This window comes from Nipponia nippon, unplaced genomic scaffold, assembly GCF_047370975.1.
Source record: "Nipponia nippon isolate SJK-2023a ecotype South Korea unplaced genomic scaffold, ASM4737097v1 scaffold_2, whole genome shotgun sequence".
In the NCBI taxonomy this organism is placed as follows: Eukaryota; Metazoa; Chordata; class Aves; order Pelecaniformes; family Threskiornithidae; genus Nipponia; species Nipponia nippon.
In genome coordinates this window covers 34,190,868-34,207,461 of record NW_028262336.1, presented here as the reverse complement: position 1 = coordinate 34,207,461, position 16,594 = coordinate 34,190,868, and the positions used below count along the sequence as shown (strand labels likewise).

Sequence of the window (16,594 nt, the reverse complement as noted above, 5' to 3'; positions counted from 1 at the left end):
GCATAATTATACAACACAAGGTAATATACAGCATAAGCTTTTTAGGAAGAGGTCAAACAGCAAGCAAATTTAAAATACCTTGGTTTAGATGTTATCAAGTCACATGGCATATCTTTAGCGCAGTGACAAAAATAAAACACACCAAAAAGTAAAAAAGTAACTCTGACTTAGTTTCTTTTTGAAAGAAGAGGTGCTATAGGCTGCCAAGCAGAGCTGAAAGAAAAGCAAACAGGAACCCATTTATTATACACTCAGAAATACTTCTCAAGAGTGGAGAGAAATATCAAGGCATTGTGGAATCCCATTTTAACAGATTTGTACCACAAATACACAATCACCAGCATCCTGGAGAGCCACCCTTGGAAAAAAAGTAGGTAGTAGGCACAGCCAAGAGGGTCAATCACTAACATAAAACCATGAAAAATGCCTGGAGTAGCAGGATCACTTGGCCAGGGACTAAGCACCTATATTTTCATGCTGTGTACAGTGTACCTGCAGCAGGCATTAACTTCTTGCCTTCTTAGTCTTCCTGGTTAATATTTAACAGTGCACCCTATGCAACTTGCACTGCTGGCAGCTCAGTACTTCTCTCAGCCCTGGTCTGCCAGGCTCAAGGCCACAGCTGCAGCGCAACACTGGACAGATTCCCAGCATTGATGCAAGGGGACTACTTTTCCCTTGAAGGAAAGGAGTAGTCTCTAGTTACGGTTACAAAAAATGTTCCATTTCCTAGAAAACAACTAAGAGGAGAGAGGGCACATAGTTCATCATCCTATACAGTGAATTATGCATCCTCTGCAAGCCCTTAACTAGCCAAACTTTAATCATACTAGCTCTGATTTACTGTTCTTCCTCTAAATTTTTGCAGGAAGATCTCCTTTGATGAAAGGAATGATGCCTTCTGTAACAGTGACTAGCATACTATGCTAACATGTGCAATGTGAAAGCAAACCCTGGCTCAGAACAGAGCGACAATAACAGGAAACTTTCGTAACACCGCTAGGTTTTTAAGTTAGTTGTTTTCTGGAAACAGCATCTATTAAACCGTTAGTACAAGGGCTTCTCTTCAAAAACATGTTCACTGTTTTTTAAGGCAAGAAACAAAAGGAAACACAAACATTTTTGTTAGAGGAGCAGCAATTCTGCTTTCCTAACAGTGTAATAGAGAGAGGCATTTAAATAGACCTTGTTTTGCTTATTAAGTTGAAAGACAATATGACTTATTTTAAATATTTTATATGGCAATATGATTTCCATATTTTGTATGGAAATATAATATTTATGCACATGTAAGATTTTTAATGTGAATTTCACTTAATTTGTTTGATCTATAAAAACTTTAGAATTATTGTGTCCCAATGATTTTTCAACTAAGAGAAAAAGCATAAGATAAAATTAAGATGTCTAATGAAAACAGGGCATGAAAATTATAGAACTAAAATCAAAACATGAATAGCAACAAGCAACAGTAAGAAACAAGTGAAATAAACACATACACACATATCCTCCGGAAAAAAAATGGAACGTCGTTGGAATAAAAACTGCAACAACACAGTCTCATTAGACTGATCCAGAGATAGTAGAACATTATTCTTAATAAAAACAGAAAAAGTATCCATGACAAATAATAACTGGCAAGGCTAAAGTGAGCAAAAGTGGATTAAAAAAAGAGGCAGAGGATAAGATACTTTTTGGAAGCGTCCCAGGATGACACCTGCCAACTGCCATAGTGAATTACATGCTTAGACACCACCACAGGGGTCAATCCAAAATCTTCCCTTTTCTTTGTTTGACCAGAATTGCTTTAAAACCCTTTGGTTTGATTTTAGTGTATAACAGAAAACCATAAACTGTGGTTGTTTAAAGACGGTTACTCATTGAATCAATGCACCATCTTCAGTGTTTAGACACCTTCGTTAAAACTGAAACTAGTCAAGAGGCTGAGCCTTTCCAAACCACAGCAGCCTTATTTTCAGTGGCCTGTTCACTTGACAATTGTAGCTTAGTCCCTAATTTACTGAAAATACTATCAATGACTTTAAAGTCCTCTTTGAAGCAATTTTAGCATGCTTGATGTACACACTGCATTTCACATGGCTTGTTCATTTCTTTTCAAACTTGTCATGCAGCCTTAATTATCAGAGGAGACTGCAATACACATCTGCTTGCAAAGAAAAAACTGATCAATTAAGTGTTTTTCTTAACCAAACTTATGTTTTATATAGACAGAAACACATTATCGCAAATACCTCTCTGCAGTCCAGTTCGAGGTTCTGTCCTCCGACCTCCAGTTTGAGAATTTCAACCTGGTAATACCACTCCTCTTTGACTGGTGTGTACCAAATATCACCCTTGTACAGACTTGATTCAATTCCACCCAGAACCTACGGGAAAGGAGAAAGGAATTCACATGCTTTAAAATCCTGGATGTTTAGTTTTGGGGCAAGTACAGGAACAAAGAGGGTTATTTAATTGTGATACACAGGGCATCAAAATTTTAATTTAGCCCCATTTGTAAGGATTTTACTGACAAGTTCTTTGTTAATAATAAAGCAGTATGAAACATCTAGACATTAAATAGATTGTGCTTCAGTCAAACAAAATTCCCATATTGGGCCAAATTACCAGCATCTTCATCTACAAATTCACACTGATTCTCTTATGAAAAGCTCCACTGTTTAAAACCAAACCACTATCTTCAGTGGTTTAATCTAGGCAACATATAAAAATGGGACAGAATATTAAACTTCTACATCATAAATGCACTTATCAGATCAGAAAAGCCTTAATACTGCTTAAGAACATTTCATTTTTCTTACACACATCTGAAATGGAATACGACCATCCCACCATTGCTATCACTATTAGCTTCCATCAAGACTTACGTTGAAGCTGACTGGGAGCATCCTAGACCATCAGATTTTGAACTGAACTCACATAAGTGAGTTCTCCTTTGGGCTTCATCTATCTCAACATTTACAGTGTGTGAATTTACAGCAAAAAGAACTATCTGTGACCAGCTCCTGTGCTGATATGCTTATTTCAGCATAATTCAGGAACAGTCATTTCAACTCATGATCCAAAAATTCTTGGCCCCACTAAAACTGATGGAAAGATTTCCCAGAGTAACAACAAGGTGAAGATCTGGCCTTCAGATTATTTCCTTTGGTACATTGTCTACAAAAAAAAAAACAAAAAAAACCAAAACCTTGATTCCTCTCCCCCTTTTCGCATCATGTAAAAAAAAATTACTGTAGCATTTTGATGAGTTTGAACAAGCTTAGCAGCTGAGTAAGGGGCTACTCAGTTTAAGAATGGTAGCAGAATGTGCCCTGAGGAAACACCACAACATTTATGGTTTTCTTTATTAAAATTAAACTTGAAATGCAGAAGTTTACTCAAAATTGAGAGAGAGAAAAAGAAAAGAGCTTAAAAATAGACACTTGAGTTTTGCCTAAATGCTTAACTTTTCCTTAAAAAATTATAAAACATTTCATATACTTAAACACTAAATTTGGAAGAATTAGGATAGTCATAGAAAAGAGGGAGAGAGATTAACAAAGATACACCTTCCCTCTCAGATTGACAGATACCCACAAGACTACCTCCGTTGGTACCACTTCCAGAAACAGGCAGTCCAGCACCACACATCTGCAAGGAGAAAATGTTGGGGATCTTTGCCTGCCTCACAAGAGAATCAAAGAACGTCTCCACAGAACTTGAAGGCTTGAAGGTGTTGAAAAACAAAACAAAAGAACAAAAGAATTGCAGAAGCATTCATTAAAAAGTTTCTTTGCAGAAATGAGCAAATCATTCAAACAAGAACACTTTTCACAAGTAAATTGAATTTCTGACAATGAGGTGATGAAAATTCTAGATATAATAAGTCATTAAAAAAACAACATCTGTCATTTCTGTTTCTGTTGTTTTAAAAAACATTTTTACTCTTGACCACTGTCATAGAAATCCCTAGAGCATGAGAGTATTTTTCAACTGCAGTTTTCAAACTCAAATACTCGTTTCAGTTTCAGGCAAAAACTCTCACTGATGCTTTCTGTTTGGAAAAGGCTTTGGGTTATTAGAACAGTCAAATGTAACTTGCCCTTCCCACCTTTCCACAGTTAAAAGGCAGAATTTTCAAGTGAGGATTTTCAGTTTTTAAACATAGTTTAATTCTCATGAACTTTGAATTCAATGGGCCTAATTTCCTCTTCTTTCTTTTAAAAAACTTCATATTCAAGCACACTCACTTCAGCTGATTACTGGCCAACCGGTTTTTTCCTACACTGCATGTCATGCTTGTCTTTGCAGTTATTAGAGTACTGCAATTTCACTGTAATTCAGATTTCCATGCAGGTACATCTCATGACAGGCAGAGACCCTGGCAAGCCTGCGAGGTGCCAAGTACTCTTACTACACAAAGCACAGAGCACCTCAGAAGCCAACCCACTTAAGTCTTTGGAAGAAGGGAAAAATAAATGCCCTGAATACACTATTTGTCCAACCAGAGTTTGAGAAGCAGCTCTTCTCTGTCTGTCGACAGTGTATGACAGCAAATACAGCAGAAGTCAATACAATGATCACACAACTCTTGAATAAACCATTTTAATTCCAGAGTCAGCAGGCAGTATTGAATCATTTGCTCTAATGGGATATATCTCAGTTTGTGAATTTCTCAGACAGTTAACGTGTAGGTTGAAAACTATGACTATGTAGTATTCCAATCACGTTTTCAGTTTTACATTATAAGGTTATAAATTTTAGACTATAAATTTTAGGTCTTAATTTAAACTTCCAGCTGAATTTCCTACCTCCACAAGAACAGGATGTGCTTGGTTCTATGTTCATGAAAACACTGTAGCTAATATTTGTTCTGAAATTATCCATATATGCCCTCCATCTCAACTTCTACTTGATGAATGGAGAATGTCTTAGGATGAACTGCCAAGGGCTTTGCCAAGTAAGTTCATCATTCCATTGACAAGTCTTGAGGGAGATCATCAGAGCCCTAATAAAGACCCTCCACACACATACCAGAAGCCTTTACTCCCATACTCTGGTACTACAAGATCTGTAAAAGCTTATTCATTCCAGTGGAGCTAAAATTGAAGCCTTCATCACCAGAAAAGCCAAAATCCTCACATGGGACTGTGGTACCATCACAACCAAATTTATTCTTTCCGAACAAACACAAAGGATTCATAGGAAAGAGTGATTGGAAGGGAGGAGTCTAATGCTGACCAATCTCTGCTCACTTTATTTTAATAGTTAGATTTCTATTTATTGTCATTGTGAAAGGCTGGGGAAAGAATGATTTACCTTGGCTAAGGCATCATAGGCAAGACCAAGAATTCCGTGCCATTTAACCCCTGGTAAGAAGAAATTCTCTGATTCAAGAATGGTAGCAATGTTGATGGTGTAGCTGCCATAGATTCCTTTTGGGATAGTAATGACATCTGTACCCAGCACTCCAGTCCAGCTTCCTTGACTGTACTTAACTGTGACATCAATCCCTTGAGATCTGTATGTACTCGACCTTTAAAAGGAAAAGATAGACTTGTGCAAGAGCTGTTCATTTACAATGAAAGACAACAGAATATATTCAATCTCAGTTTTTCCCAGAGAGGAAAAAAAAGTGAAGTCTGCAAAGTCATTCATATAAACTCACATAAGAAGGGCGATGGATTATAAAAACAGTAAAAAGCAGTAATAAAAAAAAAATCCTGAGGCCCTGTTTTTATACTGAAGCCACCAATGACTCAAGTCTTCACAATGTTTGCCTTGTTGTTTTGTTTGGTTTTTTGATTTTTTTTTAATCTAAGGTATTATGCCATCCAGTGCAATGTGTCCTTGACTCAGACTGGTCCATCACAATAGAAGCAATACTCTTTAACTAGAGACGGAATGTATTAAGTGGCACTAGGAAATGAAAAGCTCCTGAATTCAAATCTAAAATTGAAATGCCAAGCTAACTGAATAGCTGTAGAATAATACCTCATTAATATTACTAAAAATCCATTTGGGGTAAATTGGAATATTATTGTGAGTATCAGCAGTAAGACACACAGGTTTTCTAAATCTGCAGTTTGGTCTGTCTATCAGGAACTAAGTAGACTTGGATATTATTAACAAATGATTTGCTGACTTGGAGGAGGAAAGGAAGGAGTTCCTTCTACACCAGAGCAGCAAAGGCAAAGGAGCAGTTAAGTATGGCAAGCAAAGAAAGGAAAAGAATCCTGTTTAGAAGGCTTAAAAAAAAAAATTAGAAAAAACATCAATAGATTTTTAATTTTAAAATCCTGTAGTATCAATATAGTAATCATCTTCCACCTGCATCACTACTGAAGAGCTACAAAAGTTCTAGATCTCTTACAATTTATTTTGGTCCCATTCCTTGGCATACAGCTTCCCCTTCTGAAGAAACAGATGACCATGCTTGGTTCATCTGAACAGACTTTTCACTTGACAGCTTTTTTAAAAGTAAATTTAAAAAAAAAAAATGTAAGTTTAAAATAATTTCATAGCACTACCTTTACATGTGCTTAAAACAATAGAAAGTGCAGATGATTTATCAAGTGTGGACAGTTTTATCAACCCAGCTTTAATCTAACAGCTGTTCTGACAGAAACAGCCATATGAAGTGGCTTCACAGTGCCTTGTACCTGAGCTCGCCAGAATGAAGTTAGCATGATTTTGCCTATTATGGGGAACAACCTTTAGATGGCAACACAGACAACTCCCATCCATTCCCTTTGACAGCGTTTCTCACAGCATTCTCCTGGAGAAACTGGCTGCTCATGACTTGGACAGGTGTATTCTTTGCCGGGTAAAAAACTGGCTGGATGGCCAGGCCCAAAGAGTTGTGGCGAATGGAGTTAAACCCAGGTGGTGGCCGGTCACAAGCGGTGTTCCCCAGGGCTCAGTATTGGGGCCAGTTCTGTTCAATATCTTTATCAATGATCTGGATGAGCGGATCAAGTGCACCCTCAGTAAGTTGCAGATGACACCAAGTTGGGCGGGAGTGTTGATCTTCTTGAGGGTAGGAAGGCTCTACAGGGGGATCTGGACAGGCTGGATCGATGAGCCGAGGCCAACTGTACGACGCTGAACAAGGCCAGGTGCCGGGTACTGCACCTGGGTCAAAACAACCTCATGCCATGCTACGGGCTTGGGGAAGAGTGGCTGGAGAGCTGCCTGGCAGAAAAGGACCTGGGGGTGTTGGTCGACAGCCGCCTGAACATGAGCCCAGCAGTGTGTTCAGGTGGCCAAGCAGGCCAATGGCATCCTGGCTTGTATCAAGAATAGTGTGGCCAGCAGGACTAGGGAGGTGATAGTGCCCCTGTACTCGGCCTTGGTGAGGCCGCACCTCGAATACTGTGTTCAGTTTTGGGCCCCTCACTACAAGAAAGACATTGAGGTGCTGGAGCGTGTCCAAAGAAGGGCAACGAAGCTGGTGAAGGGTCTAGAGCACAAGTCTTATGAGAAGCGGGGTTGTTTAGCCTGGAGAAGAGGAGGCTGAGGGGAGACCTTATCACTCTCTACAACTACCTGAAAGGAGGCTGTAGCGAGGTGGGGGTTGGTCTCTTCTGCCAAGTAGCAAGTGATAGGACTAGAGGAAATAGCCTCAAGTTGTGCCAGGAGAAGTTTAGATTGGATATTAGGAAAAATTTCTTCACTGAAAAGGTTGTCAGGCACTGGAACAGGCTGCCCAGGGAAGTGGCTGAGTGCCCATCCCTGGAGGCATTTAAAAGACGGGTAGATGTGGTGCTTAGGGACATGGTTTTGTGGCGGACTTGGCAGTGCTAGGTTAATGGTTGGACTCCATGATCTTAAGGGTCTTTTCCAACCTAAATGATTCTATGATTCTATAATTTGAGCAGACGCTTTATCTTGAGGGACAATTTGGCCATATGAACCATGCAACTGATCCTTTTCCTAGCTAAGGGAGGAAGGGAGTAGTAACAGGCCAGGCTCTAACCCTAAGCACTTCTTGATACTCCCAACACCTAACCCTTCAAGGGTCTTCAGGCGCTCAGTAGCTTGTAACATCCAAGACAGCAGAAATACATGAGATAATAGGCCCCACAGATTATATTTCAAAATGCACGAATTTCACAGATACTGTTGCTGCCTCTGTCTGGTCACTTCTACTGCTACTGCTGTTTTACCTTGCTGCATAATTCTGCATTTGTATGACACTTAGACAAAAGGATATTTCTGCTCAGGCAGGGTCTTAAGAGCATCACTGTGATAGTGGCAGTACATTTTATAAATCAAAATAGAGTCTGAACAATTAGTGTCATAAGAAACTAGAGGACGGCAGGAAAAGGAAGGGAAAATATAGGGTTCTTCATGTAGAAAAGTGTCTGGCTGTGCAACAGAAGAGGAAACCTGAAATCAGAGAGAAAAGCGAGTGCTGGGGGAATAAGGCAAAGCAAATCTGCAAATACAGATGCTTCATGACTAGCAGCAGCAGCAGCACATAGGTCTTCTTCCATAAGCGGTAACAGCCTGATGGATTGAGCTGTGGACCACGACACAGCAAGACTGAGTTCGTTTTCCAGCATGGCTGGTGAACTTCCCTGTGGAAAGGCAGGACAAGTCACTTCCTTGCCCTCTGTGCCTCAGCTTCCCCACCTGTAGAAATGGGTATGAGGATACTCATCTCATTTGTAAGGCACACAAATGTCATATTGAAGAGAAGGCCTTATTATTTCCTTCAAGGAGCAAAATACCTAGCATGGGAAGGGATCTCACATGATCCTTGTGGCAGTAATTATATTCTGTTCTGAAAAAACACTTCCTGCTCTATCTTCTTGATCAGCCCCTGTTTTTCCACCTCACTGATCCAAAGGAAGAAAACTTCTTTAGAGGTCAAAACTAGAGACTTGCTCTAATTCATGGGCTAAATGTTTTAAACAAACACACAGCACAAAAAAATTCCGAACAAGCTGTTGTGGCTATGATGAGAAAATAAGAAATTCAACTCTTCCATCAGGACAGAGTGTATCTTAGCCAGAGGGAAGGAAAAAGGCTCCTAGATTATGGTGCTGTAGTGCCCCTACTCCCTTCTCCCTCTCCTTCCTGGTTACTTCTCTCCAAAGCAGCCAACAGAAACGTGGTCCTCAAACCTCGAATGGATCTCAAGAATGGATCTAGAAAACTAGCAACAGGTTCATTTTCTCATGCAGAGTTACTCCTCATTACCAGCATATAGCACTGAACAAAACATAGCCAAAATACGATTTCTCATGTCGTGCTTCATTCGAAGGAAGCTCAACAAGGCAACAGCAAATCCACTATGCAGAAAGCCCTGCTTAACACTGACCTCACGAAACACATGCAATTCCTTCTTAATTCCATGCTGTCTTGCTGCTCTGCAACAAACCAGGACTTCAGATTTTCCTGCTTACCCATTCACTTTTCCTAAGCACCAAATCAATGTCTCCACACACAGCAATGGCAAAGAAGGGACAGAAAACAGCAATGGGCAAAAAAATCTGAATAGAAGTTTTGATCTCCTCTCTAGTGATGGATGGCACAAGATAAGTGATTCAAGGCCAACAACTTAACAAAATGCAAACTATTCCACAACATAAATTATTGATTTTTAACCAAGAAGTCCCATCTTATTTGTAGGAGTTCTGGAACAAGTTTATAATTTACCTCAAACCATAAACAACCAAACTCGCAGGATCATACTGCAAAGCAGCAGCTTACTTTTGCTTGCTGGTATATACTTTACTGTATTACCTCAATTTATTGCCCATAATTTTCTTACCTCCCTATCTCTTGGAATGATTAACTCTTGAGCAGTTTGCTCTTGAAACTTCAGACGGTGAGGCAGTAGTATTCACGCTGAAATAAAACTGAATACTGTAGCCCTGAGTATGTCACTCTCTCACATACTGCTACAGAGCTGACACCAATAATTTAGTTTCAAGTGTAAAAATCCCTTTATACATCTGTTTATGTAGCTCTTTTATCATAAGTAGCATATTCAACATACACTACTTGTTATTTTGAACAGCATAAGAAACAAACACTGTGATTTCTTTTCAGTTCAGGACGAATTAGGCCATTTCCCAAAACCTTATACATCATGGTGACTTATACAGCATGATCATCACAGCAGACTCAGAACTTTTCACAGCAAAGTTTTGTCAGAGCCAGTCAAAAGCCCAAGCTGTGAAAGAGTTCACGGTAACAGCTTTATTCGTTTTGTACAGAAAGACGCAGATAATTAAACAGTAGAATTATATGACACAAATTATACAACACACTGTCATTTCACAAGCTAGTTCTAAAATTGCTCAGGGAGGGCTCTTCCTGAAAAACATACCCTCTGGGTCCTTTGAAAAAAACATAATGTCTTTCCTATTCACCCTCCTCAATTTCAGTCAAAAAACAATCATGCATTTAATTTCAGTTTTTGATCATTTGAATAAAATTAAACTAAGACCGTGTCAGTCAGGAAATTCAGACCCATGACACTCTCTCTCCAACACAATATTAATATTTTAATACGCACTCATCTATAACTCAGTCCTATTAACTTAACAAATTACTAATTCTTCCTTCACCTCATCTTCAATTTGCAGTTTATGACTTTGATATGGCAGCACTTCATGACAATATAGGGAAAAACTGCAGGAATGATTACCAGATGAGAGGAAACCTCTTTATCTGATGTTGAAGTGTTTCACAGTGTGGAAGAAAAGTGCACATAGGTCATTTGTGTCATTTACACATGGGTAAAGGTCACTCAGGTAATTTTACAGATCCAGCTGATGTGGTATCAAGGCCCCTATTTACCATCTATGCAAAATCATGACAACCAGGGAAGGTAACCTGACTACTGGGAAAAGGCTATCATAAGGCCAGCCTCAAAAAGAGGAGCAGGGCCGAAAGAACTATAGGCCACTGGGCTTCACCTCAGGTCAGGAAAAGTCTCAGAGAACAACCTCCTGTAATCTGTTCCCAAGCACATGAAGGGCAAGAAGGTAATCATGAACACTTAACAAGAAATTTCACAGGCATATCATACCTGACCAAACTCATTGCCTTCTGCAACAAGATGACTGGCTACGTGGAGGAAGACAGCGCAGTGGCTGCAGCACATCTTTACTTCAGTCAGGCCTTTGACACCATCTCCCACGGCATTTCCATTTGGAAGCTGAGGATGTGGGGCTGGACAAACAGACCACTGTGTGGGCTGAAGATGGGCTAGGCCACTGGGCCCAAAGGGCAGTGACCATTGGCTCAACATCAGGCTCGTGACAAGCATAGTGCCCCAGGGGTTGTGAGTGGAAGAAAAATTGTTCAACATCTTCATCAAGAACCTACACGATGGACAGACTGCACCCTCAGCAGTTTTGCACAGGACACTACATTAAAGGGAGAAGATGATACGCTAAATGGCAGAGCTTGAATCCAAAGAAAGCTTGTAAAACAGGAGGACTGGACCAACAGAAACCTCATGGCATTCAACAAGGAGAAGCACAAAGTTTTGTAGATGAGGGCAAACAACTCCACACATCAGGACAGACTGGGGGTGATGGTGGACACCAGGCCAAATAAGAGCCAACACCGTACTTGCCCTGTGCATACAGCAAACTTTACACCAGGCCACATTTGGAGGGCCATGGACAACATATCCAAGGAAGACACTGTTCCCCCTCTGGTCAACACTGGTGAGACCACACCTGGAATAGACTGTGGCCAGCTGTGGGAACCCAGTTCAACAGGGATCTGGAGAAAGAGAAAAGAGACTGGCAGAGGTCTACCAGACAGGTCAGGTTCCATGAACACAGGACCTGTGATAAGAGGCTGAGAGGAGCTGGGCTTCAGTTTTGCAAACAAGAGGCTAAGGGGAGATCTCACAGCAGTTTACAAGAACTTGAAAGACAGTTACAAAGATGACACAGCCAAACCTTTCTCTGCAGTGCCAGACAATAAGACAAGGGGCAACTCCCATGAGTTACATTTCGTGGGTTCAGGTTGGACATTAGGAAATATTTCCTCCACAGGACAGTGTGGCGCAGCACTGAAACACAGTGCCCAGAGAGAGCATGGATTCTCCATCCTCAGCAGTTTACAGAATTTGGCTGGACTCAGCCATGGTTGACACCATCTGGTGACAGCCCTGCCTCATTTGGGATATGTACTAGGTGACCTACAGAGGTTTCTTGCAAACAACATTTTTGAAACATCAAACTGATTTCAATTGGGCCAGGATCCCTCCCAGATGACATTTATTTAAATGTATTTAAAGTATTTAAAAAGGAAGAAGCATGGTGTATCCAAGTTCAAGCACGCTAATGGTTGCACTTTATTCTGAGCATATTGCAGTACTCCATCAATCCAACCCAAACCAGAAATTGCTATTGCAATTGCTCTGGACTATAATGACTTGAGTTTGAATCATTTTACAAAGCACCCTTAACTCTTCGGAGCCTGAATTTCAAGGTTTCATTATTAACTTTGTATCAAAGTTCTCAAAACACATTGTACACCGAGAACACTGATAAGAGACTGTAACCTTCAAGTGACTTCACAGCCTTTCTCAATGCACAACCTCTGCTGTTGTTGCTGTTTCTCATGGTTTATGGTTCTTATGAGAGAGGCCTTGCCCTTCCAGACAAAATAACATCACTTAAGAGAAAAGGGAGAAGGAATGCTTGTGCTTTTAATTCCTTGCAATTAAGTTTCCTCTAGCCACTACCTATGGAAGGCGACAGCTGGCATGTAAAACTTTGCAGTAGTGCAGAAACAGCGTTCAAATGCAAATTCTGGACTTTTCAGACCTGCGTCATATCAGAGTGAATGTGAAATATCTCCATTAACATCTGAACATGTGACAGGAGGTAAGGCTATTCTAGTAAGCAGCATGGAAATACTGGCTTTCCCTCCATTACCAGTGCATCTTACTGGAAAAGTGCAAAACCCCATGTTAAAATACATAAAGAGGTAATGAGCATGGTGATACTCTCCAGCCTCCCAGTCCTATAAGTATTTTTATCCATATGCTTCAGCTAAAGATAGACACCGTGTTTTGTAGAAGTTTATCTGAAATAATTGAAACTAGAGAAGGACAGGAAGAAAGCAAGAAAGGAGGGAGAGTGATTCAGACAGACAAAGCTGTGCTTGGCTGTGACTAATGTCAGCTCATGCTAAACACAGCAAATTTAGTGCATAACAAGCACCAAAACCACCAAGTCGTATCTTTTAAACAATCAGATTCAGCAGGGTCTGTCCAGATCACTAAACTGATCAAGGCCCTTGGTCAAACTAAGCAACAAATTAGTTTTTCACTAACTAATTTTGGTTTTGGATGAAATGTCAAGTAACAGATACAATTACTGGGTTTTAATTTTTGTTTTTAAACAAAGGGAAAGTATATTTAATTTTTTAAATCCTTCCAAGACTATTCAGTTAAGAAATTGACTGAAATTGGTGTGATTTTGCAAACGATTTTTACCCTGTAATCTTCTTTTTTCTCAATCTCTAATCAGTGCTGCGCTCAGAGCTCAGTGGGACTGTTCATGGTGTCAGGCAGAGCTTTGCATCAGGCAAGGCTGATCAGGCAACAAACATCCCACTCTCATGGGATGTCACAGGAGCCCCACATACTGCCTTACCATCCTCTTTGACGTGGAGGAGTCAGAATCTAAAAGACACCCTAACCCATCACAGAGTGCAGAACAGGTACTTACAGCTTGGTATTGAAGTAGGAGGTGACATCAGGATCAGGCACACCTGCTACAGCAAAATTACTGCTCCCAGTGTCAACCAGAATATTTAACTGCCGAAACAGAAGAAAGGAGAGGTGTTTTTCATAACCAACTAAACAAACAAAAAAATAATTAAACTTTTTGTCTAAACTACCTTCATTTTTTAAAATTATAATGAAAGTTGCCCTGAAAAAGAAATACAAAGTGTCACTTTTCAGAAAGATATGCTGCTGTAGCCCCTGAAATACTTTAAAATAGTCACAGGGGGTGACCCAACAAGCTCATATTCGCACAGCAGAGGAATTCATGACCATCTCAAATTTCTTTTTGGCCCAACCCATGTGTCTTGGCAACCTGGCTAGTCCGGGTTACACACTGAATTGCATACTGTTTAAATCACTGTTTGCCTTAGAGCTTATGAGGTTTTTACATAGGAGCTTAGTGCAAGTCCGAGCAGACATAACCAGAAGCATGAAGCTGCCTCATGGCTTGGAGAGCACAGGAACATTGCTCAGTTCGTCCTGAGCAGCAGCAACCTACCACAGCTTTCACTGCCTTTAGACAGGAGGATGGCAGATTTATAAACACTGTGAAAAGCATGGACTGAAAGGTGGCCTAAGAGTGGGCCACTTGTTCGGTTAATTGGGAGGATGATTTAGGCCAAAAATTGCCTAACAAAACCACACAGACAAAACGAGATGCCTCCTTTCCCCATTTGGCTCAGGTTAGCAGGCTGGTTCACCACAGCTGCATGATGGCTTGTCCTAGCACAAATTAGAAGGTAACAGCACAGGAGCAAGCAGCCAAGTGCAGGATCACCTACTTGAAACTACAGGTGACATAAAGTGATAATTTAAGTCAGTCAGAGACTGTACTGCTACCAAAAGCAGTGGTCACACATCTTCCCTGCTCTTGGCTGGATGCTTCCCAGGGCTTCTTGGCATAAGCGCTTGTACCCATGGGGCTGTGATGCAAATCAGATCAGGTTCCTCACCTACAGTTACAAAAAAAAAAAAAAAAAAAAAAAAAAAAGCAATCTGCCATATCAGACAGCTACTTGAAAAGAGATTTGAAAAGAGATAGTAGGAGCAGATACTAGAAAAGGGCAATTGCCTCCTTTGGTGACAGTGTGGTCTCAGATTGGTTTAAAATGATTGTGAAATTATGCCCTAGGCAATAGGGGACAACTGCTCCCCAGAAAAATATTAAGGAATTAAGAATTTTCCTGTAGGAGGGAGTGAGACATGAGGACTGGGTTGCCCATGGTTTAAAGCCAGCTTAAACCAGCCACTTTGGTAGTCGTCATCACTCCTTAAGACGTGAGGTAGCTAGGGATTTAGCACTGAAAGTGGACATGGGAAGGGTAAGAGAGAACGATAGGGGAAACAAGTTTAGTGTTGACAAAGGAAGTGGAGAAACAAGGCTGAGCTCAGAAAGGAGAGTAAAGACAAAGGACGATAAAGCATTTGGAGAAGATAAACTTATCAAAGAAGGATTCAGCATAAGATGGAGCATAGACAAAAAAAGTGTGAGTCAATGTTCAAAAACATCTTTGGTTTGCACATGGAGAGGGAGGGAGGAGATGGTGACCCCTGTTTTACCTAGCCAATATAGTATGGGGCTGAGGAGCTCTGAAATTAAAACATGAACATAAAATGAACTAGTAATCCTGGGACTCTCTTCTGAACGGCACGCACACTCTGTCATTGGTATTTCCAGTCCTAATCATGCAAAAATTTTAAGACTAAACAGAAACAAACCCACAACCTTAGTCAAGTGCCTCACTGCATCCCAGATTTTAGATTAAGAGGAAACAATATATTAAAATTTATTTTGCAACCACATGAGCTAGACACAGACGTTTAAAAACAAAAGGACATCTACAAGTTCACCTGGCTCTAGGAGCTGAGGCTTTAAAAGAAAATAAGAACCTCTGAGCCATGGCTTGCAATAAAATCCAAAGTTTGCTACATACTTTATTTCAATGATATCAAAAGCCTAACATTTTGTCAACCACCTAACAAAGTAAGAACTGTTCATTTTTTCCCCCTCTCTGGGATAGAAATCATATTAAAAATAAATAACAAAGAGCAGCTACAATGTGTGCATCTATCAGGACCAACAAAAGTTGCCTCAAAGGGGTGCTGCAGGGCTTAAATTAATTAGCCTTTCCAAGGCAGACTGCGATGCTTGAGTAATGGGCACTATACATCAGCTGCATAAATACATGTAGGTGTTGCCCTAGCTTCAGTAATATGCATGACACCATACACGGAGGAGGACTTGGAAGAAAAAAAAAAAAAACCAAACCAAACAAAAACCCAATCACTAAATATGACATATATGAAAGATATTTTACCCCCACACCTTAAATACAATGTTATCATCACAGAATTCACAAATCACTGAAGAAAAGGGCAAATTTACTACCCACAGTATGGAGCAAATCAACATTTTCAAAAGAAAATAGATATCCCCCACAAAAAAAAAAAAAAAGAAAATACAAAGCTGGCTAACCATGCAAGTGCCAGCCCACTTGGACACAGCAGCATTCACATGACAGATCGCTATTGAGGCTGACATTCTCTATCCGCATGTTTGTGCATAATGAGATGCAGGCGGCCAGGGCAGACACTGATTTATTGTAGTCCTCACAATAGCGCCAGTGATTAGCAGCTCATTTTGGGGTGGGTATAACTTACTGAGTTCTCTTTCTCTCCTGGCTACCCTTTGGGTTTGAATTTTCTTTAGTGCCTTCACGTCTCATTAAGAAACACTTTCATGTTGTCACCACTGGAGCCTACTTTATTCCATACTGCCTGCTGCCGGTTTAATGGTGCTGCTAGGGGAGATTCAGGCAA

General features: G+C 40.4%; 1 protein-coding gene across 1 annotated transcript in view; it reads right to left on the bottom strand.

Annotated features, from left to right (window-relative positions):
• The window catches only part of BACE2 (beta-secretase 2), a 54,902-nt gene that overhangs the window by 18,621 nt on the left and 19,687 nt on the right, over positions 1-16,594 (bottom strand). The window contains exons 2-5 of the mRNA XM_087757821.1: positions 13,716-13,804; positions 5,320-5,536; positions 3,598-3,726; positions 2,250-2,384 (exon numbers count right to left, since the gene is read on the bottom strand). Of these exons, the coding sequence (XP_087613947.1) occupies positions 2,250-2,384; positions 3,598-3,726; positions 5,320-5,536; positions 13,716-13,804 (570 nt within the window). The remainder of the gene's footprint in view (positions 1-2,249; positions 2,385-3,597; positions 3,727-5,319; positions 5,537-13,715; positions 13,805-16,594) is intronic.